Source organism: Gracilinanus agilis, chromosome 2 (genome assembly GCF_016433145.1).
Source record: "Gracilinanus agilis isolate LMUSP501 chromosome 2, AgileGrace, whole genome shotgun sequence".
NCBI lineage: Eukaryota > Metazoa > Chordata > Mammalia > Didelphimorphia > Didelphidae > Gracilinanus > Gracilinanus agilis.
The window spans coordinates 289,713,288-289,739,385 of record NC_058131.1 but is presented as its reverse complement, the minus strand read 5'-3'; the positions used below and the strand labels follow the sequence as shown (position 1 = coordinate 289,739,385).

Here is a 26,098-nt window from a genome sequence, read left to right as displayed (position 1 = left end):
GAAAGGCATCAAAGACCAACTCAACTCCCTCACAAATTTTTCTTTTTATTAAAAAACAAACAAACCTTACTTTCTGTCTCAATAACAAACAACTCTAAGACAGAAAGGCAAGAACTAGGCAAACGGGATTAAGTGACTTGCCCAGGGTCAGACAGCTAGGAAGTGTCTGAGGCCAGATTTCGACCTAGTTCTTCTGACTCCAAGCCTGGGGTTCTATCCACTGTGCCACCTCACTTCTTTCCCTTATAATTTTTTTTAAACCCCTCACTTTATGTCTTAGAATTTATACTGAATGTTGATTTCAGGCAGAAGCGCAGTAAAGACTAGGCAATGGGGCTTGTGATTTGTCCAGGGTCATACAGCTAGGAAGTGTCTGAGGCCACACTTGAACCCAGGACCTTCCGTTTCCAAGCCTGGCTTTGGATCCACTGAGATACCCAGCTGCCCCATCTCATAATTTTTCTAAGAATCTTCCTTGACTGTAGAGTCCCTGGGCCAAAGATAGAGCTAATGTTCCTGCTTTTTATTGCACAGCTTATAGCTCAGCCAAGGTTTGTTCAGTTGATTATCTCCAATTTATTCCATCTGTATCTTGTTTCCCCCATTAGATTGTGAGCTTCTTGAGAACAGGGACCATCTTTTTGTATTTTGTTGTATCCTTAGTGCTTAGCACAGTGCCTTGCACATAGTAGATGCTTAATAAATGTTTATTGACTGACCAATTGTCCTAGAAGCCCATTTTAGTAGAAGAAAAAAATGTGGGGCAGCTGGGTGGCTCATTGGATTGAGAGCCAGGCCCAGAGATGGGAGGTCCTAGGTTCAAATCTGGCCTCAGACACTTCCTAGCTGTGTGACCCTGGGCAAGTCACTTCACCCCCATTGCCTAGTCCTTCCCACTCTTCTGCCTTGGAACCAATACACAGTATTGATTCTAAGACAGAAGGTAAGGGTTAAAAAAACAAAATTGGATGTTCTCTGGTTGTACATATCTCACTCCTGTGCTCTGGGCATGGCCTCCTTAGGTCATAAAGAAGATAAAGAATTAGAATTGGAATCAGAAAGACCTAAGATCGAATCCTGCCTCAGATATTTGCTGTGTCAGCTGCAATTTCTACACTTGTAAAATGGGGATAATAACAGTATTACTTTGAAGGGTTGTTATAAGGGCCAGATGAGATATACATGTAAAGTGCTTGGCAAACCTTGAAGGGCTATGTAAGTGCTAGCGATGCTAGATATTTCCTTTCCCTCTCAGTCAGGGCTGAAGTGCCCACCCAAGTCCACGTTCCCCACCTTGTTCTTCTCAAAGAGCTCAGCCTGGATGGCCTTGAGGTCCGAATCCAGAGCACTGGCTGTCTGACGCCGCTTTCGGGCCAGCACCTCCTCTAGGTCCTCAATCTGGGCTCGAAGCTTCTTGTTTTCCCTCTCGAGATTTAGCTTCTCTGTCTCGAGCCTCTCTCGGCGGCCCCACTCGGCAGCGTTCTCCGCCTGTAAACGCTCCATCTGGGGGGAAGAAGGGAAGTTGGGGGATAGTCTCAAGGAGACCTATTCTGCATGGGGGAGACGGAAGAGCCCCAGCTGGGCTCCCCCAGCTCCCAATCCTGCTGGGCCATTTCTGGCTACAGGAAGTTAGTCCAGCTGCAGCAGCTATAATTAGCTGGAGCTTGTTTATATGTTTGTGCTGTACGTGTCCCATGTCTTCCTCACATGTGTATGTCTTCCCCAAATAGGCTGGGGGCTTCCTGAGGCTCGAAGCTCCCAAAACACTGAGGGCTTCCGGAGGAATCAAGCCTTATTATTGGGAGATCTCCAAGGATAGGAAATGTTGTGTGGTTGTGTGTACACTCCCCCCAAATATATACACATACAGAAATATGTGAACATGTCTAGAAACATATGCCCCTATGTACACATAAGAGGATATGTGCATACACATTCATAAGACATGTCTCATGGACATATATGTGTATATACATATATATATTCCACGTGTCTCCCTTACCAAACTGGAATTTCTTTGAGTGCATAGAAAGTGTCCTGGCCACCTTTATGCTTCTCCCAGCACTGAGCACAGGATCTTCTCAGAGCAAATGCTCAGAGCACGTTGGTGGACATTGGTGTGTCCCCCATCAGAATGGGGGCTCCTGGAGAGTGAAAATCATACCCCTTTTTGCCTTGCCTCTCCCCACATTCATTGTTCCTGCCCGTAGTAGAACCCCTGTTGGTGACAACTGTCTGCCTGGCTAAAGTGGGAGACCAGAGTCCTGGAAGCCTCTCACACTCCTGGCTGAGGCTCTGAATCTCTTTAGCCTTCCCTGTTCTCTCCACCTCACCTCACTCCGAAGCTCTGCTATCTTTTTGTCCATGTTGGACCGAGCCCCAAGTTCATCTTCTAGGTCCTCTGATATGCGGCCCAGTTCATCCTGATGCATTTCTTTAAGGATGTTGAGCTGTGAAGACAAACAGCCCCAATTTTCCCACCCCGTGTGTCTGGTCAGCGGAGAATCCAGAGGGCAAGGACAAAGCTGGGCAGTTTGGGGCAGGGGGTGAAGGTAGAGCACAGAGAACCAGAGCTATGGACTTAGAACATAGAACGTCTGAGTGAATTGGATTTTAAGGCAAGTAGGGAAGGCTTTAGGCTACAAATGTCAGAGCTAGCATGGACCTCTTAGACATCACACAGTCCACTCACCCACTTTGCAGAGGAGATAGAAAGAAGCTGTGTTTCTGTGTTGAGATAAGCCTCAGGAAGAGAGAAAGGTCATGGGGGAAAGAGCCCTAGTACTCTTGGGTCATCCAGGAAGGGTTTTAGTCTGATGGATTTAGGTGATCTCTAAAATCCTATCAATTCCTAATTCTATGGTGATTATTTTTAGCATAGTATATAACCTTAGCCTGGGAGTTAGGAGATCTGGATTCCAGCCCTGGCTCTTTCACTAAGTTTGTGTGACCTTGGGCAAGTCATTTGTAGATCACAGAATTACATATTTAAAAATGGAAAGGATTTTAGAAGTTCTCAACTCTAACCCCCTCTAACACATTTTGCAGAGGAAACTGAGGCCCAGAGGGTTTAGATAACTTTCCCAGACTAGTAATTGTATGAATCAGGATTTGAATCCAGGTCTTCCTAATTTTAAGTCTAGTATTCTGTTTACTATATCGAATTATCTTTATTCATTCAGCAAAACATTGATACTATTTGTACAGAGCACTGTGTTAGATCCCAGAGGAGATGAAACATTTAATCAAGATCTGGTCCCTGTCCTTATAGACCTTAGAGCAGTGATGGCGAACCTTTTAGAGATAGTGCAAGGCCCTACTCCCCCAACCCCGAGTTCATGTGGCATGCTCCTCTTCCCTACAATATGTTGGGTACACCCCACCCTACCTTACCCCATACAGGGGAGGGAGAAAGAGCTCCCATTGGGCTGCTAGATAGAGGGGTGAGTGAAGTGAGGAATGTCCTGAGAAAGGGGAAGGAGAATGTCCTGAGCTCTCTGCCCCCCTCTAGCTCTGCGGCCTGTGAGCTGCCCACCTCACCCCCTGTGTGCTCCCACAGGCTGCTGGGTAGAGGGGCGGGGCATGTGAAAAATATCATTAGGCACAGTGGAGAGGGGGAGGGGAGCAGTTCCATCAGAGTCCCTCTGCCTTTCTAGTAACAAACTCTGGGGGTGGGGGCGGGGAGGAAGGATGGCTAAGTACCCACATAGAATTCTGCATGCCATCTGTGGCACCTGTGCCATAGGTTCGCCATCATTGCCTTAATGCCAAGTGGGAGAATGAGACAGAAATATTTGAGTATAATTTATAACATTCCATGATAAATACATTAGAAACAAAAGGCTATGTGAAGTCTGAAGGTGAAGATCAACTGGCTCAGAAATATCATGGAAGTTTCAGGAAAAAGTTGGCATCTGACCCAGGCACTGAAGGATGATAAGAATTCAACTGGTGAAGTGAGGGCCATTCTTGGCACAGGGAACCACATGAGCCAAGTCATGGAGGCAGGAGGGAGTAGTTTCCTTGGGATCAGAGAGCAGTCCACTTAGGCTGAAGCAGAGAGTATATGGAGGAGAGTAATATAAGATAAGTCTAGAAAAGCAGGATGACATTTGATTGTGGAGATCCTTGAATCCTAGATAATCAAGATATTTCTTTATCCAAGAAGCAAAAGAGAGCCACTGAAGATTTTTCAGCAGAGGAGTGATAAGGCTAGACCCACACATTTTTTAAAATAGTGGGGGGATGTGGGGGAAAGCAGCTAAGTGGCTATAGAAAGCCAGGCCTGGAGATGAAGAGTCCTAGGTTTGAATCTAGCTTCAGGTACTTCCTAGCTGTGTGACCCTGGGCAAGTCATTTAACCCCAACTGCCTAGCCTTACCACTCTTCTGATTAGAATTGATACTCAGTACTGATTCTAAGGCAGAAGGTTAAGGTTAAAAAAAAAGGCAACATTAGGAAGGATGGATGTTGGGGAGGAGCTGAGAGCTGGGGAGGAAGAAAGTGGAAGTAGAAAAACCTGTTTGGAAGACACTGTAATAGTTCAGGTGGGTGGTAATGAAGGTTTTTACTAGATTAATAATAGTCATCATGGAAGGAAGGAACTGGTGTGAGAGATGTGATAGAAAGTATATCATTAGGATTTGGACTTCATAATTACCTGAACCAAAGAAGTCAGTGAGAAAGAAGAGTCAACGATCACATCAAGGATTCAAACAAGGTGAAGTCAGAAGAAGGAGCAGATTTGGGGAAATATAATAAGCTTAGTTTTGGATATGGTGAGTAAGAGGTGATGGTGGGACATTCTGACAGATATCTTATTGGCAATGAGAGATGTGGGTTTGGAATTTGGAAGGTAAAGTAGAACTAGAGAGAGAGACTTGGGGAGCAGTTAGGTAGCACAGTGGATAAGAGCACCAGTTGGTGCTGGAGTTGGGAGGACCTGGGTTCAAATCTGACCTCAGACAGTTCCTAGTGGTATAACCCTGAGCAGGTCACTTAACCTTAACCTCTAACTGCCAAGCCCTTCCTGCCCTTCTGTCAGAAAGAGATTTGGGAATCCTAAGCTCAGAAGTAGTAATTGAAGTAATGAGAGAAAATGAGATGGCCAAGGAAGAGAATGGGGACGGATACAATAAGGTCAAGAAGAGATCCTTCCAGAGTACCCACTTTAAAGAGTCAGGAAAAGGATGAGGAAACAAGGAATAATTAGAGGAAGGAAGAAATAAGCAAGTATGTTGCCAAGTGAGGGTGGTATCCAGTAGGAAGAAGTTGTCAGTAGAGTTAAAAAACCTTAGCGAGGTCAAGGAGGATGAAAAATGATTTTTAAAAAAGCCAATGAATTTGGTGATTAGGAGATCACTGGTGACCTTGGAGAGGTCTACTTCATTAGAATAGTGAAGAAGCCAGATTGCAAAAGGTTGTGGGGAGGATAATAATAAGGAGATCAGGCATCAGGTTGAGATAGCTTTTTCTAAAAAGTCTATAGAAAGATGGGATGGTAGCTGATTGGAATTAAAGGGTTGAGGGAAAGCTTAAAAGAACTATTAGGGAAACTGACATGTTTTTATGCACAGGGACAGAAGTCATTGAAAAGGAAAAGACAGAAGAAACTTTGGATAGAGGATGCCTGCTGGTGCTGGAACAAGGTCCTGAGGGAGGTAAAAGAGAATAGGCTCAAAGGGCAGGTAGAGAGCTTACTCTGGAGAGAGAGCCTGGGATAGATCTCCTCTGATGACCAAGAAGAAGGAGAAGAAAGCTCATGAAGATGCTAAGATGTTTTAAGGGATGCGATAAAGGAATGAACTGATGGAATTCATCTCGGATGGTTTCAGTGTTCTCAGGGAAAGTAAGGAGGAAGTGGGTCACCTACTCAAAGCCTGGTGGGTGGAAGAAGGGAAAAGAAAGAAGCTGTATCCTGGTCTTAAGCTCTCTCCATCTATGAAATCAGGAGGCTGGACCAGATGATTTCCAGCATCTCCTCCAGCTTTGATTCTCTGGATTCCTTTGCCAGACTTTTTTTTCCCTGGGCTGACAGTACCCTCTAGTGGATACAGGAAATGTGGGATCCCTACAAGAGGGATCAAGAGTGTTCTGTCTTCATCTCCCTAAAAGAAGAGAAAGGAGGGGCTGGCGTACAGAAGAAAGCAGCTAGGAAGACTGGAGGAGGGTAGGAGAAGGTCTCACCTGCTTCAGTACTTCCTGCTTGTTTTTGTTTAGCTCCTCATATTTGATCTTCCACTGGCTGAGCTCCCCTTCCAGTTTTTCAATGTTCTTGCTCAGTGACAGCTTATCCCTGGGGGTTTAGGGGTGGGTGGGGAGGTGGGGAAGGCCTGATTAGTCTTGCAGGAGTCTGGCTCTCCCTGTTCTATCCCTTGGGGATTTCCATGCAATGTTCCCACTGGAGCTTGAATTTTCTGTTCCCTCCTGGAAGTGTTGGTGGTGACTGAGGGGAGTGGTTAAACGTCCTACTGGGGAAGCAGCAGCTTCATATCCCTTCCCTCCTTTAAAATATAAAAGAAGACCCCTCCACCTCCAGGCAGCTTTCCTACCAATGAGTATACCCTACGCGGTGTCTCTCAACACTACTGCTCTCGGTCTGTGTGTGCCTCTGTGCTCATCCGAAAACTGGCACACATTGCACCAGCCTGGCTCCCCACCTCTGCTTGGTGCTGGGAGTTTTATGCTGGCAAGGCATACGCCATTCTACCATCTTGTCTTCCACATTATACTGAAAGTTCCACCCTTACCCTAATGGCTAGGTCCCAGGTTCTAATTCTCTCTGCTGGCTGTAACCTCCTGGCCATTGTGCTGATCCACTGACCAAAAGGGCAATTCAGATGTCGTCAGAGTGGTATATCCTTAGAGAACGTCACACGCCCGCCCACTTGCTGTCCATACTCACTCTCGCTCCTTGAGCAGCACTTTCTGGGACTCATCCAGCCGAAGCTTCAGGGCAGTCACCTTGGTGACATCCTCCTCGATGGTGGACACTTCCTCCCAGAGAAGTCGGCTTCGTTCCTGCCGGCTGAAGGTAGCACGGACACCGGCCATGCTTCGTGTCTCCCAGTTCTCAGGCCCCTCTTGCTTGCTCTTCAGAAGGTTTTCCATCAGTTCCAGCTCCTGTGGGGAACACTCCCAGGTTGGGGTTTTCTGAACAGGCTCCCTCAATCTTCCTTCCCCCCATAACTTTGGGTTTAGGGCGAACATTAATCCTAGTGTAATGGGAAATCTTTGGGTCAGTCAGGAAATTCTGGTTCTAGTTTTGGACCTTCCACCAACTAGGCAGGAGACTTGGGAGATGTGGCTTCAAATTTTTGGTCTCAGTTTTCCCATCCATTGCCTATGCATCCATGGTCTCATGGTGCAACATGATGGAAATGGAAGTTAGAGGGTTATAGTTGTAAGGGAACTTAGAGATCATCTGGAGATCTAGATTTAGCTCCTCTAGTTTTGGGGATTCCCTCCACCTCCTCACCCTAACTCAGAAGCCAGATCGCTTCCAACTTTTTAGTTCAACTTTTCCATTTTATAGAAGACTAAACTGGTCAACTAGGGGGCGCAATTAGATAGAGCATGGTGCCTAGAGTCAGGAAGATTCACCTTCCTAAATCCAAATGCAGTCTTAGACACTTACTAGCTGTGTGATCCTGTGCAAGTCCCTTAACCCTGTTTGCCTCAGTTTCCTCACTTGTAAAATGAGCTGGAGAAGGAAATGGCAAACCATTCCAATATCTTTGTCAAGAAATCCCCAAATGGGGTTATAAAGAGTTGAACATAACGAAAAATGACTGAAAAACAAACAAAAAAAAACCAACTAAAAAAAAAGAGATTAAAAAAGGGCCAACAAGGGGAAACAACTTGTTCAAAGTCACTGGGTCAGCTGGTGGTAAAGCAGAGACTAGAACCTACGTTCCAGGGAAGCTTTCCTTTCTCTACTAGCCCCAATTTTTCAATTTCTAGTAGGGCCCAGCATTGTACACAATAGCTAATATTCAATTAACCTCCTTCATTTGGATTGGAATCTTATTACTCAACTGATCCCAGATTCTGGTGTCATAGATCTCCATAGTGTCTCTCCTGTTCCCCATATTTCCTTCATATTCAAGCTGGGGTCTCTCAATCACCCGTGACAAGGCACCGATTGCCAAGAACAGACTGTTGGCCACAAGGAGTAACTGTGAGTCTCGGGCTGCCCTTGGGGAGCTGTAGGCAAGTCACCAGAGGGCACACTACCCATTCTGGTTCTCTCCAGGTACCAGGCCTTATTGCTACGGGTGGGGATCTGGCTTCGGAGTTAGGGTGAGGAGGTGGAGGAAATTCCAAAAAGCTAGAGGAGCTGAATCCAGATTGGGGGAACTGCCTGCCCCACCGTGTCCAGGGACATTTCCTGAAGTGGCTTTTCTATAGTATATTAGGTTTCGGGCCTCAGGCCTCGGATACTGTGCTCTGTGGCCTGACCACAGGGGTGAGTCCAGGGGAAGGGTCTTCTTTCCCCACCCACCCAGCTTGCTTACCTTATTCTTGCCTGGTTTCTCCGAGCCCACATCCCGCACAGGCTCCTGCTCAGGGCCACCCCCCTGGTTCTCCTTCTCTGAGACCACCCTATTGTCCAGTTCCTTCTCCTTGTCCATGCCTTTCTCCTCTTCATGAGCCTCCTCTCCCTCCTGGTGGTCCTCCTCCTCCTCCTGCAGCCGGGCCCCCTTAAGTCGAGCCACCTCCTTGCCCAGCTGTTCGCTCTGGTTCAGGGCCTCTTGCCGCTCCCTCCGGGCCCCCGTCAGCTCTTTAGTCAGCGCCTCCAATTTCTGCCGAAGCTGCCGCACCTCTTCCCGCGCCTTGTTGCGTTCAGCTCTCACCTTGCTCCACTTCTCCCTCCAATTGGCCGTGCAGTCCGACCACCAGCGCATGGTCTTCTCCATCTGGGCCGCCCGGGCCCGGGCCTCCTCCAGTTCTCGAAGGCGCAGCTCTTCCCGGCTCTCCCAGTCACCGTCCAGCCCAGGGGAGCCGCCGCGCAGCAGGGGCAGCGGTGGGGGCCCCGGAGAGGGGGTCCCGCTCTGCGGGGTGGGTGGCAGAGAGTCAGCCAGGCCCATCCGCTCAGGAGAAGGGCTGCCCAGGATGTTCAAGAGGCTGCTCTTGGAGAGCTGAGGAGAGTCGGCCAGCCTGGAGCTGGCACTGTGACTCATGGTGCATGTGCCAAGGGCAGGACTCGCGCTCCGGACTCGCCTGGGGGTGCCAGGGCAGACCTGAATCAGAGCAGCGACACGGCTGCCTCTGGGACGGCAGAGCTTGACTCAGGAAGCGAGGTGGGGGGGTAGCTCCGGCTGATCATCGCGGCCCTCGCGGGGGGCCTGCAGATAGCACCTCTGGTTGGGCTCCCTGTCCCTGTGCGGTGACTGATGGCAGCAGCTGGTCATGCCCTCCCTGTCCAGCTGGGAGAGGCCACTCCTTCCCAGAGGTGTCCTCAGAGGCTGGGACAGAAAACAAAAATATTGGCACCTCGTGTTTACATCACAATGAAAGGAAAGGAAACACATAGATAGAGATAGCTATATTTATATTATATATGTTTTATATGTAATATAAAGTATAAATGTATACTTTGCAGTATACATTATCTAGAGTATACATTATCTAATATAAGCTGTATAATGTATACTTTATAAAGTATTTTCACATTTTAGTTTAAATAATGCCAACTGTGAGATAAGTAGGGCAGGGATTATTATCCCCATTTGACATAAAGAAAACCATACTGAGAAAATGCAGAGAACTTAAGATATTTGTACAAGGCCACACAGCAAGTAAGAATAGCATTAGAATCTAGGTCTTCTGGCCCTTACAACATAATTTCCCACCACCTCACAATGGCTTGTATAGTGGGACCATTATTCAGCTCAGCGGCTACATGGAAAGAATATGGACTAGATTTAGTTGGACTTGGGTTCAAATTCTACCGCTGGTGCCCATTCCATGTGTGATTGTGGGCAAGTCACTTAATAAAGTGAGTGGGGCCTCAGTTTCCTTATCTATAGAAAGAAGAGTCTGGAATAGACAGGTTCTGAGATCTCTTCCAGGTCAGGGCTCCTCCCCTGAGGTCACTTTATTGTCCAGCTCCTTCTTGCTCTGTGATTGCATGAATTAGTTATTTCTGAAAAGGGGCTCTGGCTGGGAATCTTAGCTTTTCAGCTGCTTCTCCCTTTCTTCCTCTTTCTTTGCCTTCCTCTCCCTCTCCATCACCTCTCCCTCTGCTTCTCTCCCCTCTCGGTCTCTCTCTGCCTGCCTCTCCCCATCTCAGCTGAGAAGAAGCTGGGATTCTATTCTGTTTCTCTCTGTAGCTCCTCCCTTCTCTGCTCACTCAACAAAATTCAGTCCAGAAATCTCAGCACTGCCTCCAGGGCATCCTTTCTTGGGCTTCTGTTCCTCACACAACACCAGTACAGCCTGGTGATTGGTGCATTGTTCCTAGAGCTCCAGGCTCTCTCTCTATTGGAGACTGAGGCCCAAGTGCCTTTCCAGAAGGCCAGAATGACTCTTCTTGCTTCTACTTCAAAAAGTCAGGTATCAACTGCATCCAAAACACTTCAAGCTTCCCTAAATAACCTACCATGGTTTTGCTCTCTTGGAATTTACCCAAGCACTTCCAGAACTTTCTTGTGTCTCCAGCTTTGGACCGCTCTCAGTGGAGTTTCTTCCCTAAATTTACTCTATGCTCGGCTGGAAATGTTTTCCTTCAAGCTTTAAGGGGCTGCCTCACTCCCAGCATCCAGGGTTTAGTGATCAGGTCCAGGGGGATTACTCTACTACTCCCAGCATCCAGGGCTTAATGACCACATCCAGACCCCAAGGGGCTGCCCTTTTACTCCCAGCATTCAGGGTTTAGTGACAAGGTCCAGAGGGGTTACCCTACTACTCTCAGCATCCAGGGCTTAGTGACTAGTCCAAGCCCCAAGGGGCTGCCCTATTACTCCCAGCATCCAGGGCTTAGTGACCACATCCAGACCCTTGCTTCTCCTCTCCATCTCTCTTCTTGGCTTTTGTATTCTTGAATCCCATCATTGTTCATCATGACAGGGGAAAGAATCCTGGCTTTGGAGTCAGGGACACATTTGAACTGTGACAATGGTCCTTATTCTTCCCCCTGGCTGTAGAGGGCACTGCCATCCTCAAGTTCCCCAGGCTTGCAACTCAGATGTGGCCTGCTCCCTGCCTCTCACCCTCCCTATCCAATGTACTGCCGAGGCTGTCAATTTTGCTGTTGCCACATCTCTCAAACACATCCCCTTCCTTCCTCCGACACTGGCCCTACTCAAGCCCAGCCCTCATCACCTCAGATCAAGACTTCTGCAATAGCCTGCAAGGCAGTGTATCTGTCTGCCTCGAGTCTCTCCGGACTCCAATCAGCCACCAGAATGATTTTCCCAAAGTTCAGTTCCAACTTTGTTGCCCCTCCTTTCCCCCAATCAATTCCAGTGGTTCTCTATCACTCCTAGGACCAAATACAAGTCCTCTGTTTAGCATTTAAAGCCCTTCAGCACCTAGCTGCACCCCTTCCCCACCTTCCCACCTTTATTCTCCCGCATTATGCTCCCATGCTCTCTTCTATCCAGTGACACCTGCCTCCTGGCTGCTCCATGAACAGGCCCCTCCATTTCTTGGCTCTGGTGTTTTCCTCTGACTGTTCCCCTGGCTTAGAATGTCCTCCTTCCCTATCTCTGCCTATTAGCTTCCCTGGCTTTCTTTAAGACACAACTAAAATCCCATTTGTACAGGAAGCCTTCCCAATCCTCTTCATTCTAATACCTCTGTTAATTATTCCCCGTTTATCCTGCCCAAAGCTTGTTTGTACATTCGTGTTTGCTTGTTGTCTCCCCCATAAGATCAGAAGCTCCATGAGGGCAGGAACTGACTTTTAGCATAGTGCCTGGCACATAGAAGGCATTTAATGCATGCTTGACTGACTGACTATTTAATAACTGTATAACTTTAGGAAGTCACTTCAATTTTTATGGGCCTCAGTTTTCTCACCTATAAAATGAGATAGTAGGACTAGATAGCCTGAGGCCTGAAATATCAAACAGATAGCTGAAACAGATTAAATTGTAGGGGCAGCTAGGTAATACAGTGGAGAGAGCAATAGGTCAGATGGGAGGTCCTGGGTTCAAATCTAACCTGAGACACTTCCTAGCTGTATGACCTGGGCAAGTTACCTAATCCCCATTGCCTAGTCCTTGCCATTCTTCTGTCTTAGAACTGATATAGATGGCTCAGTGGATTCTGAGCAAAGTCTAGAGGCAGGAGACTCTGGGTTCAAATCTGTCCTCAGATTCTTCCTGGATGTGTGACTCTGGGCAAATCACATAACCCCCATTGCCTAGCCCTTACTGCTTTTCTGCCTTGGAACAAATACACAGTATTGATTCTAGGAAAGAAAGTAAGGGTTTAAAACAATGTAATTAAATTCACATTCAATTGAAATTTAATAAAATTTATGAATGAAATATGAATGAAAAATTTATGAAATAAAATACATTAGAATATAGATACTGTTAATATATGGTTTTCTAAGTCAATACACATCCTGCATATTGATCTGTCCTTGGGTGTTGCCTTTAGGTACTTTTCAGCAGCATCCCTTTCCATTTAAGTTTGATATCCCGGCTCTAGGCTCCTGGTCAGAGGCCCTGGATTTGAATCTTGGCCCAGCTACTGACTCCCCAGGTGATCCTGGATAAGTCCCCTCTCCCTTCTCACGTATAAAATGAGAGCATCTCGAGGCGCCTCCCAGCTCCACATCCATGCTCCATCGCCCTCCTAATGGGATCTTCATCAGGCCGCAGCTAAGGCTCCCCAGCCCCATCCGAGGTTAGCTCCCCCACTGATAGGAACTGCAGTGGCTCAGGGTGGGGAAGAAGGAGGGTTCTATGGCAGACGGAGAGTGTCTGGGTTTGGGGTCAACATCCTGCCACTGTCTTACCTCCCCCCTCCCCGCAAGGCCTAGCGATCCAGGTGGCTGCAGACACACATCTATATGGACATGGAATACACAATAAGGAACAAATCCCATCCGTGCCGTGCAGACACAACTGCCCACGTAGAGCCGTACAGAGGCGCAGTGGCTAAACTGACACGGATGCACACGGACGCGGGCATCGTCCGTGATCCGTGTAGTTTGTGATTAGACAGTGCTGCTACCCCCGCATGTGCACACAGGCACATTCATCCCTTGCCTCGCATTCTTGGAGCCGCTCCATCTGGGAAGAATTCGTAGGAAAGAAAAAATTCCTTTGGAAGGGCTAGAAAGCAGGAAACCAGAGAGGCTCCCAGGGAGCCAAGTGGTCTGCATTTTGAGAGTGTCTGCTCCCAGCCAGGCCCAGTGGCTCCCGGAGATGGGGTTCCTCCCCTCGCCTCCCCACTACCCCGTCCCGACCAGACCCCAAATTCAGGGGAACAACAAAGCAGGCAAGACGTTCCTGAGTGGTCGGGCTGGGGGAGGCAGAGGCAGAGGTGCCTGGAGAACTGCCTAGAGAGAGATTTGAGGCGAAAGCCACATCCTCCTCCCACTTGGTTCCGTGGCTGGATCCCAGCGATCCAGGGGCACCCGTGGGGGGTGAGGATCTGCCTTTCTCTCTAGCTCCTTCTGTGACCTTTCCAGGAAACTCCCCACCATAGCGGAGTGGGGGCAGGGAGAACGAGGAACACCAACCACCCATTGCTCACTAATGCACTACAGATTTGCCCACATGAAAGACCAGGACTAGACGCATGACAGACAGAGGGGGTGGAGGGAGGGAGCTGGAGAGCCAGAAGAGGCTTCCACCAATTTTCCACTCAGCCATTCGCACCCTCACAGCCAAACCTCTCACGGCCCACTGTGAGGAGGGGAGGCAAGGGGACAAGGCTGGGCTCCAGGATTCGTCCCCGAGTCCCTCCAGACGGTGGGACCTCAGGCCTAGAGCTGGAAGGAGGCCCTCACTTTAGAGATGAGGAAATTGTGGCCCTCAAATGTCAAGTGATCTGCCCAGACTCTCATAAGTAGTGACAGGAACAAGGCTGCAACCCAGACCTCTGACGCCCCAAACCAGGGCTATGTCAACCGTACCAAGGATGCTTCTCAAGATTCAGTGAAAAGGGGCCGCTAAAGGGCTCAGTAGATAGAGAGCCAGGCCTAGAGATGAGAGGTCCTGGATTCAAATCTGGCCTGAGACACTTCCTAGCTCGGTGACCCTGGGCAAGTCACATAACCCCCATGGCCTAGCCCTTACCGCTCTTCTGCCTTGGAACCGATACGTAGTCTTGATTCTAAGATGGAAGACAAGGATCCAAAAAAAAAAAAAAACCACACACAAACACAAAACTAAAACAATACATGTACAACTCAGATTGAATTCCTTGTCAACTTGGGGGAAGATGGGGGAGGAAAGAAGGGAAGGAGACAACACGAATCATATAACTTTGGAAAACTTATGTGTAAATTTGTCATTAAAATAAAAAAAACTAAAAAAAAGGCATATCATATATTATTTTGTATCAAGTCAAGAAAGCCTCCAGCACATTAGGCAGACCTTCAGTGTTGAATTTTGGGGAAGACAGAGATAAAATCTATACATGGGATGGACAGACACAGAAGGGTTGTAATCAATCATCAGATCAGAAATTTAGAGCTAGAAAGTCCTCAGGGGGCATTGAACCAAACTCCCTTATTTCACCAATAAGAAAACCAAGACCCTAAGTTAAATAACTTGCCCAAGGTCACAGAGCTATTAAGTGTCTGAGGTAGAATTTGAACTCAGACCTTGATTCTAACTCCAATGCTACCAACTAAATGATGTTATGCTGCCTCTTCATGAGGTTAGATGAGAGATCCATTTGAGGATTTGAGTTATCTGAGGGCTAAAATCCTAATCTGATACCTCATCAGGGTGTGGAGGCAACCCTGAGTTGTCCAGGTCTATAGCTCTCAAAGGTCCTACCAAGCTGGAAAGATTTTGCACAAAGGCCCAGGGACGGAACATATGTCCTACAGCTATGTCAGAGAAGCTCATCACTGCTGAGTGATACATGTGAATTCTCAAAGGTTTATCTGGTGAATTTTAGAGGGGATAGACAAGGAAAAGTAAATGTGAAATTGAGGAAACCACAGACCAGTCTGGAGTTATGTGTCATGGATCACCAGACAACTGGCAGATAACTATAACCTGAAATCATATATGACATGCTTTTGATGGGCCTGACAACAGAATCCTTGCCCGGCCAGAAAGGGAAATTCACCCAAGAGGGACACCAAGACTGAATTCATATGTGGTTCCAAACTGCTAGCTACTGGCAAAGTCCTTTTTTTTTTAAATCCTTACCTTCTATCTTAGTATCAGTTCTGAGAAAGAAGAGCCATAAAGGGGAGACGATGGGGGTTGTGAGTTGCCCAGGCACACAATGCGGTAGTGTCTGAGGCTCAATTTGAACCCAGGTTTTCCTAACTCCAGGCCTGCTGCTCTATCCACTGGGCCACCTAGCTGCCCCCAAAGTCCCTTTCAAGAAAGATTTTATTGATGTCTTTTGTTTCTAAATCACAGTTATTTCTGGAAACATGCTTCTTGAAACTGTGAGAATGAAAAGCAATTAAACAAAAACATCTGATAGAGGGACCTTGCTTATACAGCATTTTGCCTGAGTAGTCCCCCACTACTCTGTGAAGAAGGAAGGGTTACTTCCTTCCCTATTCCCTTATAAATGTTCAAAAGTCCATTAAAAAAAAACCAACACAAAAAACTCCAGAATTTCCCCTGCAGTGCTATTTAGTTATTAAGACTAGCAGCATTGACTGGTGAATAGTGTTGGACTTGGGTTGGGAAGGCCTTGGTTTAAATCCTGCTTCAGACAATTATTAATTGTGCGATGCTGGGTAAGACTGTTAACCTCTCTCTTAGTTTGCTCATCAGTTAAATGGGCATGAAAATGGGAATCACTCATGGAGTCATGGCAAGGATCAAAGGAGATAATAACGCACATAAAATACTTGGCAAACCTTAGAGGTTTCTCTGTCAATACCAGCTGTGAGGATGAATCATGAAACAGTAGAATTCCATAAGAATCAGACCTACAGATTACTCAAAGGGCAGAGTGAGTGGGAGCAGGTTGGGTAGCTTGTATGAAGCTGGCATAAAAGATATCATTATTGATGACATGTGGAATGGTTAGGAGGAATGCTGAGAACTGGATTTGAATTCAGGCCCCACTACTTACCACCAATGCTTAGCATAGTGCCTGGCACATGGCAGGTGCTTAATAAATGCTAGGTGATTGAATGACTGATCTCAAGGAAGTGGCTTAACTCCTCTGAGCCTCAATGACCACATCTGTAAAATGAAGGAGATGGACTAGGTGGTCCTTGAGGTTCCTTCCAGCTCTAAATCTATGACCCTATGATCTTATGTAGGACTAGAATCAATCAATCAAATAGCATTTATTAGTTGTTTTTAAATTTAATGTTAATTTATTCATATTAATTAATTAAACACTTGCTAAGAGCCAACTGAGCAGCTAGGTGGTGCAGTGGATAGAGCACCAGGCTTGGAATCTGGAAGAGTCACTTTCATGAGTTCAAATTCTGCCTCAGACATTTACTAGCCATGTGACCCTGGGCAAGTCACTTTTCCCTTTTGCCTCAATTTCCTCATCTGTACAATGAACTGAAGAAGGAGAGAGCAAATTACTCCAGTGTCTTTGCCAAGAAAAACCCAACTCAGGTAGCAAAGACTCAAGCAGGGCTGAAATGACTGAAGAACAACAACAAAAAAAGGCCAGTCACTGTTTGAGGTTAGGCACCAGTGATACAAAATCAAAAATCTCTTAAGGTTGGCCAAGGACTGCCTCTTCAGAGAAGCAAGAAGCAGCGGAGGGGAGACTCTCTCTGGAGGACTTAAGGAGGGCCATGAACGAGCATTTCGCAGAAGATGAAGAAGCCATGGCTGGGTTATGATCTGCTCTGCTGGGGAGGGAGTATCACATCCCTGAGATCCAGGTCACAGAATCACAGAATCTGAGAGCTGGAAGAGACCTCAGTGGCCTTCAAGGCCAACTCACAGCAAAAAAGGAATCTCTCTCTGTAACAAGCCTGGCAAGTGGTCATCAGCCTCTGCTCAAAAGCTTCCATGGAGAGGGGACCTACTCCCTCCGGAGGAAGCTGGCTCCACTTTTAGATAGCTGTAATTGTTAGAAGGTTCTTCCAGATATCAGGTCTAGTTTTTCCTCTCATGCGACTTCTACTAACTTCTTCTGGTTCTACCTTCTGGGGCCAAAAGAGTAGATTTAATTCCTTGTGGCACAGCAGACAGAGTGGACTCTTCCTGAGTCCAAATCTGGCATCAGACATGGACCTATGCAAGTCACTTAACCCTCTTTGCCTTGGTTTCCTCATCTATGGAGGAGCTGGAGAAGGAAATGACAAACCATTCCAGTATCTTTGTAGGAAAAAATCCAAATAAGGTCACGAAGAGTCAGACGTGTCTGAAAATAACAATATTGACATATGGCACGATCACATGCTTGAAGACAGCTCTATTAGTTATCTGTGTGGGCAGGCAGCTTGTCTTCTCTAAACCGTCTCCTCCAGAGACTAACACATAGTAGGCAGCTTGAACTGAAAAGCACCTGTGGTCAGAGCTGGTGAGATTGTGGTCCTGGACCCAACAAGGCCAGCTGGCCCACACAAGAACTGAACTGTCATTCCCAGTCTCCTTCAAACGAGGCTCTGACCAGCCACTAAATATTTACCCACTGAAATAATCATGGGGATTCGAAACAGCCTGCCAGTCAGGACCTGCCATCTCCTCTCACTCCATATAATTCTTCTTATTTAATGGGGATCCCTTCCTGACAGGGAGGAATTCAATGCTTTCTAGGGAAGGATGTGTTTCCCCAGAGGGACAGCCGTACTCTGCCTTACCCCTCCCCACCGACTCCCAAGCTCTTTGCCAGTTCTTCTCCAATATTAGACTTGGAGGCCGCACTCGGTCAGCCCCTGGGAGGAGGAGGACTCTAGACAGACCTGTGGCCACAGGCCTGCCGGGCCTGCCAGGCTGGTGAGCCACGGCAGGAAACCTCAATGGGAGGGTGCCTTAATTGGATAAGTACAGGGGGATAGAGAATGGTCAGCCCACAGTGTCGGAAAGCCTCTTCCTTATAACCTGCAGCCTGGGCTTGGGCAACTGTGGAGAGACCCAAGACCTAGGAAGGGAAGAAATCCTGAACTATGCCTCAAAGGGTGACCAGGCTAGAGGGCACAAAGCTGTCAGAGGTTATATAGTCCAATCCAAATCTGAACAGGAACCCTTCTGTAACAACTTCACCAAATGGTCTTCTAGCTTTTCCTTGAAGGCTTACAGTGCCCACCATTCCACAAGGTGCCCCATTTTAAATACCTCTGAATACTATGAAGCTTTTCTATATATCAGGCTGAAAAATCTGCCAACATACATCTTCTGCTTTCCTAGTTTGACCCTCTAGGTATAAGCATCATATGTTTGTTCCCTTTTCACATGAGCTTCTCCGATACTTGAAGGAATCTCTCATGCTACATATAAAATTTGTTTTTCTTCAGGCTGTTCTGGTTCTTCCTTCCTCTCTTTCTTTCTTTCTTTCTTTCTTTCTTTCCTTTTGTCTTAGAATCAATGCTATATATTGATTCTAATAAATAAGAGCAGTAAGGGCTAGGCAATGGGGGTTAAGTGACTTGTCTAAGGTTACATAGCTAGGAAGTATCTGAGGCTAGATTTGAACCTAGGACTTCCTGTCTCCAGGCCTGGCTCTCAATCCACTGAGCCACCTCAATGTCCCCTCCTAGTTTTTTCAACCAATCTTCACGTGACTTCATTTCTTGTCCTCCTGCCATACTGGGACAGAAGCTCATTGTTCAGTTTAGGGCTGGTTAAGATGGTACCCTGTCCCACCCTAAGTCCATCCCAGAGATCTCCTACACATCTCATGGATCAGTTCAAGGCGATGAACACATCACCGAGATGGGAAGGCATAAGAGACAGACCAGCTTAAAGAACAGAGCAAATCCTTTCTGATTACCTAGGCAGAATCTACAAGGCAGATTCCCCCACATGCCTTCTTTGGTAGATAGTCTGAACATCAGAAAAGGCTTCTATGCCCTGCTCCCCTTGGCTAGACAGTTAGACCAGGTATATCTAGTCCCTGGGGTCATGAAGATTAAGCAGCACTTGAGGATCCAGGGGTCTTATGCACAACAGGTAGATGATGGAAAAGATCTGTGCTGATGCTTCCACATTCTTTCACCTGAGGTCCCCCTGTGAAAGAGGTTTACAAAGAGGCTGGGGTTTGGAAGTAATTATGGCTAGTATTTATATGTTAAGGCTTGCAAAGTGTCATAAATAAGTTATCTTATTTGATCTTCAAAAAAACCCATTCTAAGTTAGGTGTTATTATTATCCTCATTTTACAGATGAGGAAACTGAGGCTTTAAGAGGATCACATAGTCAACAAGGATCTGAGGCAGGATCTGAACTCAGGTCTTCCTGACTCTAATGCACCACTTAAAGAGTACATCACATGGTCATGAAAATAGTAGAATGAACTGGCTTATGTGACTGTTGAACCTGTGATCCCAGTCTCATGAGTTTTCTTCTCTGGCTCACTAAACTATACTCCTTCCCCAGAATACCTACCTTACCAACTTGGGTTCAGAATCAGAAATGGAAGAGCAAAGGGAGAAAACTTAGCTAATTAGTCCAACCCACCCCCCCTTTTAAAATTTTAAAATAAAAATCTTACTTTTTGTCATAGAGTAGACACTAAGTATCCATTCTAAGGCAGAAGAGCACTAGGGGTTAAGCAATTAAATGACTTGCCCAGGGTCACAGAGCTAGGAAGTGTGTGAAGCCGGAGTTGAACCTGGGATCTCTTACCTGCAGGTGTGGTGCTCTAGCCACTGAGTCACTCAGCTGTCCCTAGTCCAACCCTCTTAAGAGCTGGTTAGCATCTAGAAATAATGAGACAAATAATCAGTCCCTCAGTACTCTGCCCCAGTCAGACCATATCTGGAGCACTGTGTTCCATTATGGGCAGCATGTTTTAGAAATAACACTGAGATGGACGTGGTGAAGCATGCCTGTAATCCCTGCTACTGGGGAGGCTGAGGCTGGTATTGTGCTTGAATCTGAGAGTTCTGAGATCCAGCAGGGTTAAACCTAATCAGATGCCAATACTAAGATAGTGTCTCTTAGTTCTCCTTATCTCTGAGCAAAGCCCAGCTCTAAGACCATTTGATCAGGACTTTCTCAGCTAGTAATGCCCTAGTGCTTGGTTAAAATCAAGAGGGGCCAGGCAGTTGGATGGCTCAGTGGATGAAGTGCGAAACCTTAAGGTCCTGGGTTCAAATCTGGCTATGGACACTTCCTAGCTGTGTGACCCTGGGCAAGTCACTTAACCCCCATTGCCTAGCCCTTACCACTTTCACTTTTAGAACTAATACTTAGTATCAAATCAAAGATTAAAAAAAATCAGAGGGACCAAGGCAAGCATTGTCTAACTGGGCAGTCTCTCTGGAAATTTAAACTGAAGGGAGCTGGCATGTGTGTAAATAGAATTAGCTCTAGCCATTCATAGTTAAACTCTTACTTACCCTAGGCATGGAAATCATGTCACCCTTACCTTCCTTAGTGGGGAGTGGAGACGAGTTACCCACAGGTGACAATAAGTAACAAATCAAGAACAAGGGACTGCCCTTTGGGCAGTCCAAAATTGGTGTAGAGACTGCCATTTGTCCATTTGTATTAGAGGTGGACCCAGGGGAAGTGACGAAAGACACTATCTCTTTGAGTATGTTGGTTACTTCCTGTGGAGGGAGTTCTCGCCTTGAACTTGGTGCTGAAAGAGCTCCTGAGACCACAGACAGCTTCTACTCTGTATTGTCACGTGGGTAAGTTAGGCTGACTTCCTTGGCCTACCTAGACCGCTTCCAAAGTCTGCCTTAAATAGGCACTAGCCTATCTGGTTGCTAGGCCTTGAGGCTTGCAGCTTCATTTATTTAGCCTTTTAACCTTCTCTCTCTGTCCAGGTCTCTGCAGGCCTGGACTAGCCTCTCCCTTTTACTTTATTCCTATACCTTTACCTTCCTGATTGTAAAATAAAGTGCCTTAACCCACTGCTGACTTAGGTCTGATTTAATTACGGAATCGACCTGAATTGTTGATTCCTGGCGGCCACACTTTAAATACATATCTATAAAAATACCTAAATTTCCTTCTTACACGTTGGGGGGTAGAAAAGGAGAGAGAAGGAATAAGGATTTATTAAGCACTTATATGCCAGGCATTGTGCTAAGTGTTTTATAAATATTATTATCTGTATTTTACATTTAAGGAAACGTAAACAGAGGTTAAATGATTTTCCCAGAGTCACACAGCCAGTAAGTGTCTAAGGCCATATTTGAACTCAAATCTTCCCCTGTGCAGGCTCAGTGTTCTATTCATTGTGCCAACTAGCCGGCTGCCTCTTATGGAGAGATTTCACATTTCTAATAGTGCTTTAAGCTTTACAGAGTGCCTTCTTTATAATAATCCCATGAGGTAAAGGGTCCCATTATTTCCCATATTTTATAAATGAGGAAACTGAGGCCCAATGAGTCCAAGTAACTTGTTCAATGAAACACAGGTAGCAAATAGCAGCTACTGGGATTCTGATCTAGGACCTTTAACTCCAAATCCAGTCTTTCTCTCACTACTTCCCAGGTTTCAACAGAGAACAGTACAGGAAGGGATTTGGAAATCATAATGACCTCAACAGTATGGAGGGGGAGTAGGTACTCCTTCTACTGTATCGTACTGACACTGGTTTTGAAGTCAGAGAACCTGTGTTCAAATCCCATCTCTGACCACCAGTACCAATGTGTCCTTAGGTAAGACTTCCTGGGTTTAATCTTCCTCATCTGTATACAATAGTAACAACAGTATATAACTGTAACAACAACTCATCTGTAACAACAATTAGGCTATATGATCTCTGAGGTCCCTTCTAACTCTAGAACTATGGTCCCACTACAGATTCAGCTCATCTTTTATTCTTTCCTGTTTTCTCTAAGACCTTGATCCCAGGAAGGCTAAGACTTTACACGATTACAAAGTACGGGAGACTGGATTTGGATTCAATTCTCTGACTTCTAGATTGGTGTTCTGACCTATCGAAGTGCCTTTAATGGCTAGGAAGGTGGCTTAAGCAAGTGCTGTAGAATGCCCAGAGCTTGGACAAACGTGGAAGACACTACAATCATGTACTACATCCTGGGTCATCACCAATTGTCCTGATTTTTGTCTTGGCCCTAGACTTCAACAACTGGAAAAATTTGTGCCACTCTGCCTCACAAATCCAATTCCATCAAGTCATCATCTCATGATGTCATTGAACGAAAAACAAGACCTTGAAGGAGGGGACCCCCTTGGTCATTTTCTTTCCAACTGCCTATAGATATGTCTGGGTGGTCCCAATCCACAATAAAAGGAAACCTTGCTTTTGCCTTTTTAATCTCATCTAACTGCTTCCCCATTTTTCTTTTACTAAACTTCTTGAAAAAAGTGTTTAAACCTGACAACTTCGTTTCCTCACTCCCCACTCTCTTCTTACCTCAATAGTTAGGCTTCTCCCACCATTACTCTATTAAAACTTCTATAAAGTTACCATGTTTCAATTTCCAAATCTCATGGCCTTTAAAAAAAACACTTCATCATCTCTGACTTCTCATGGTTTTTAACAATATTGACTGTTCCTTCTTCTTGGATACTCTTATTCCTTAGCTTCAGACAGAGACACCATCCTCTCTTGCTTTTCTTACCTTTCTTTTTTTTCCCTTTTCTTTTTTCCAACCACCTTCTGTCTTTTTTTTTTTTTAATTAAAAGAACTTTAAAAAAACTTTTACCTTCCGTCTTAAGATCAATACTGTATATTGGTTTCCTGGCAGAATTGCAGTAAGGACTAGGCCCTGGGGGTTAGGAAGTATCTGAGGTCACATTTGAACCTAGGACTCCAGGCCTGGCTCTCTATCCACTAAGCCACCTAGCTGCCATTCCATTTCTTTCACTGGTTCCTCATCCTCCCAAACCCTTAATGTAGGTTCTTAATGGTCTGCCCCTAGCTGTATTCTCTTGTTTATATTCTCTCTCTTAGCAATCGCATTTATTTCCTTGGTGTCAGCTAACACTTTTATGAAAATGACTTCCAAACCTCTATTCCTCCTACTTCTGCTCTTCTTTTTGATGTCCAGACCAACAACTCCAGCTGGATATTTTTATTGGTATGTCCCACCAACACATGCAACTTAAACACGTCCAAGACTAGTTTCACTGTTTTCTCTCTTAAACATACTTCTCTTTCTGATTTCACTATTTATGTCTGTGACATTATTCATCTAACTTCCAATGTTCATAACTTCAAGTGTGTCTTAAACTCTTCCCTTTCCTCACCATGAATATCCAATCAATTACAAAATCCTGTTGATTTTAAAAGAGAGAGAAGGGGACAGCTGGGTAGCTCAGTGGATTGAGAGCCAGGCCTAGAGACGGGAGGTCCTGGGTTCAAATCTGGCCTCAGACACTTCCCAGCTGTGTGACCCTGGGCAAGTCACTTGACCCCCATTGCCTACCCTTACCACTCTTCTGCCTTGGAGCGAATACACAGTATTGACTCCAAGACAAAAGGTAAGGGTTAAAAAACAAATAAAAATAAAAGAGAGAGAGGCATAGTGCCCAGTACTGAAAAGACAACAACCCCTTCTGTGTACACTTCTTTGATGGATCAACCACAATAAGCATTTTTTTAAAACCCTGTTGACCCCACCATTCTCATTGCCACTAGTAATAGGATTGTGTCTCACTACCACCTGCATATACCACTGCAATAGTTTTCTTAGGTCTTCCTACCTCTGTTTTCTTTTCTTCATCACTTCTCTAGTCCTGATCCCTCTTTTGAGGTTGAGATAAACATCTCCAATTGACTCTAGGATCTTTTTTACTTGTACATCTTTCTAACACATCATTTCCCTGTTAAACTTAACTTTTCAATTCAATAAGCATCTATTAAGCTCTTATTGTATGTTGGACACTGGTAGTTGCTGAGGACAAAAAAGGACAAAACCCAGAAATAATACCTTCAAAGCCCTTAAATTCTACTGAGGGAAACAATAACAATAAAATAACATAGATTGGATAGATGGCAGCTTAAGATTTGCAAAGAATTTTTGTACATATCTCATTTTTTCATCTACCCAAATAAGAATGAAATACATACAAAGTAAATATAAAGTATTCCAGGGGAGAGAGCAAGAAAGAGAGCTCTAATAACTGAAGGGAATTTTGTATCATAGTTTCAAAACTGAAGGGGACCCTTAGAGATAATCTGGTACAAACTTCTCATTTTACAGATGAGGAAACTGAGACTCAAAAAGATAGTGACTTGCTCAGCACCCCACAGGCATTAAGTAGCAGAGTAGGATTAGAAAAGGACTTTCCTATGTGATACAACCTGAGCCTTGAAGGGGAAAGTAGGTATTTCAAAGGGCAAAAGTAAAGAAGAACAGTTTAGGTGTTGGGGGACAGCCAGCCTATGAAAAGGCAGAAGATGGAATGTCACAAATGGGGCATAGAAGGTAGGCCAGGTTGTTTGGAACATGCAATTTATAAGAAGGATGATATGAAATTGTTCTATAGAACTTCTGCTTTAAATGCCAAACAAAAACACATAGGATATTTGAATAATTTTTCTTGGGCAAATATCTGGCCATATCACTTGAGTGCTCAAAACTTTTTCCAGGGCTCCTAATTGCCTACAGAATAAAGGTTGAACTCCTTTTCCATGGACCGTGGGCCTCTGCCAATCTGATGGCACCCTATTTTCCCAGTTCTATCTCAAACTATTCCTTCTGTATATTCTATGCTTCTGACAAACTGGACTCTGCTCTTTCCCCCTCCTCCCCCACCAACCAACACTCCTTGATCTAGCCAATCTTTCTCACACTTTTCCCTATCTAGAATATCCTTCCTTTCTTTCTTTCCCCTGAATTCTTATGCCTCCTTTAAAATCGAACTCAAACAGCCCCTTTAGGAAGCTTTCTCAGAACTCCCATTAGGGTTTTCTCCCTCAAACTTCACATCTTCTTTTGCATTTTCATACTAAATTGTGTATTACAATATGCATACTATATATGGGCTGAGGGATGAACTACACTTCTGTCCTCTGAGGGCCAGATTAGATACCACAGGAAGGGTTCATCAACAGATGGGTTAAAGGGTGATGACTTTTCTGGTCACCGCAACTTTCCTCTATTTCTTTGAGGAGCTACAACCTAGATCAGTAAAGGAGATGCCCACAAAATAGAATCACAAATCTTTATAGAGAACCGATATTCTGAATGTATCAATCTCCCTCTCTCCTCCCCCATTAGATTGTGTGCTCCTTTGGGGCACTCCTCAGGTGCCTAGCACAATGCTTTGCATAGAAAAGAAGTTTAATAAATGTTTTTTGCTATTCATTATATCAAATCAGAGAATGCATAAGAACTAGAATTTATCAGTTATTTGAAGTCGTTTGCACAGGTCTAGGATCATACCCATTAGACAGATACTGGGGTCTATTCCCTACTTTCAGGCCCAGAACGGGAAACTCATCTGCTCCTTCCTAGCTGGCCCCTCCACCTGTCCACTATGGCCTCACATTTCCAGATGTGCATTACCCGCTTCCAACAAGTCTTCCTCCCTCCCTCAGCTTCTCTTCAGCTACCCAGCGATCAAGGATTAGAGCCAGAACCGACCCTTCTCCGAGTTCATAAGGATATCCCTACCTCCCTTCCTCTCCCGCTACCCCCGCACCCAATTACTCCCCACCTCCCCCAACACCGGGAGGTCCCGCCCACCCCTTTCAGTGAAGCCCTCATTGGCCCCTCCAGAGAGGGGGGGGCAGACCGAGAAGAGAGGGTTCCCCACCAGGATTGGCCGCCAGTGCTAGTCTATCCCACGCTCGCCATGGTGACCACGTTAAGTTCAGCGGGGAGAGCTCCAAATCCCACCCCTGGCCTCCCCCCGCTTCCCCCCC

The 26,098-nt window shown here is 45.8% G+C and overlaps 1 protein-coding gene across 2 annotated transcripts in view; it reads right to left on the bottom strand.

Moving 5' to 3' along the window:
• CCDC102A (coiled-coil domain containing 102A) overlaps positions 1–26,098 on the bottom strand; it is a 47,557-nt gene that overhangs the window by 21,009 nt on the left and 450 nt on the right. The window contains exons 1-6 of one of the 2 annotated variants that reach the window (XM_044664122.1): positions 19,926–19,964; positions 8,517–9,467; positions 6,905–7,122; positions 6,187–6,295; positions 2,334–2,450; positions 1,294–1,503 (exon numbers count right to left, since the gene is read on the bottom strand). In XM_044664122.1, coding sequence (XP_044520057.1) covers positions 1,294–1,503; positions 2,334–2,450; positions 6,187–6,295; positions 6,905–7,122; positions 8,517–9,182 — 1,320 coding nt within the window. In that variant the 5' untranslated portion in view covers positions 9,183–9,467; positions 19,926–19,964. Of the gene's footprint in view, positions 1–1,293; positions 1,504–2,333; positions 2,451–6,186; positions 6,296–6,904; positions 7,123–8,516; positions 9,468–19,925; positions 19,965–26,098 lie in introns of those variants that run through there. The other variant, XM_044664121.1, reaches the window with a different exon arrangement.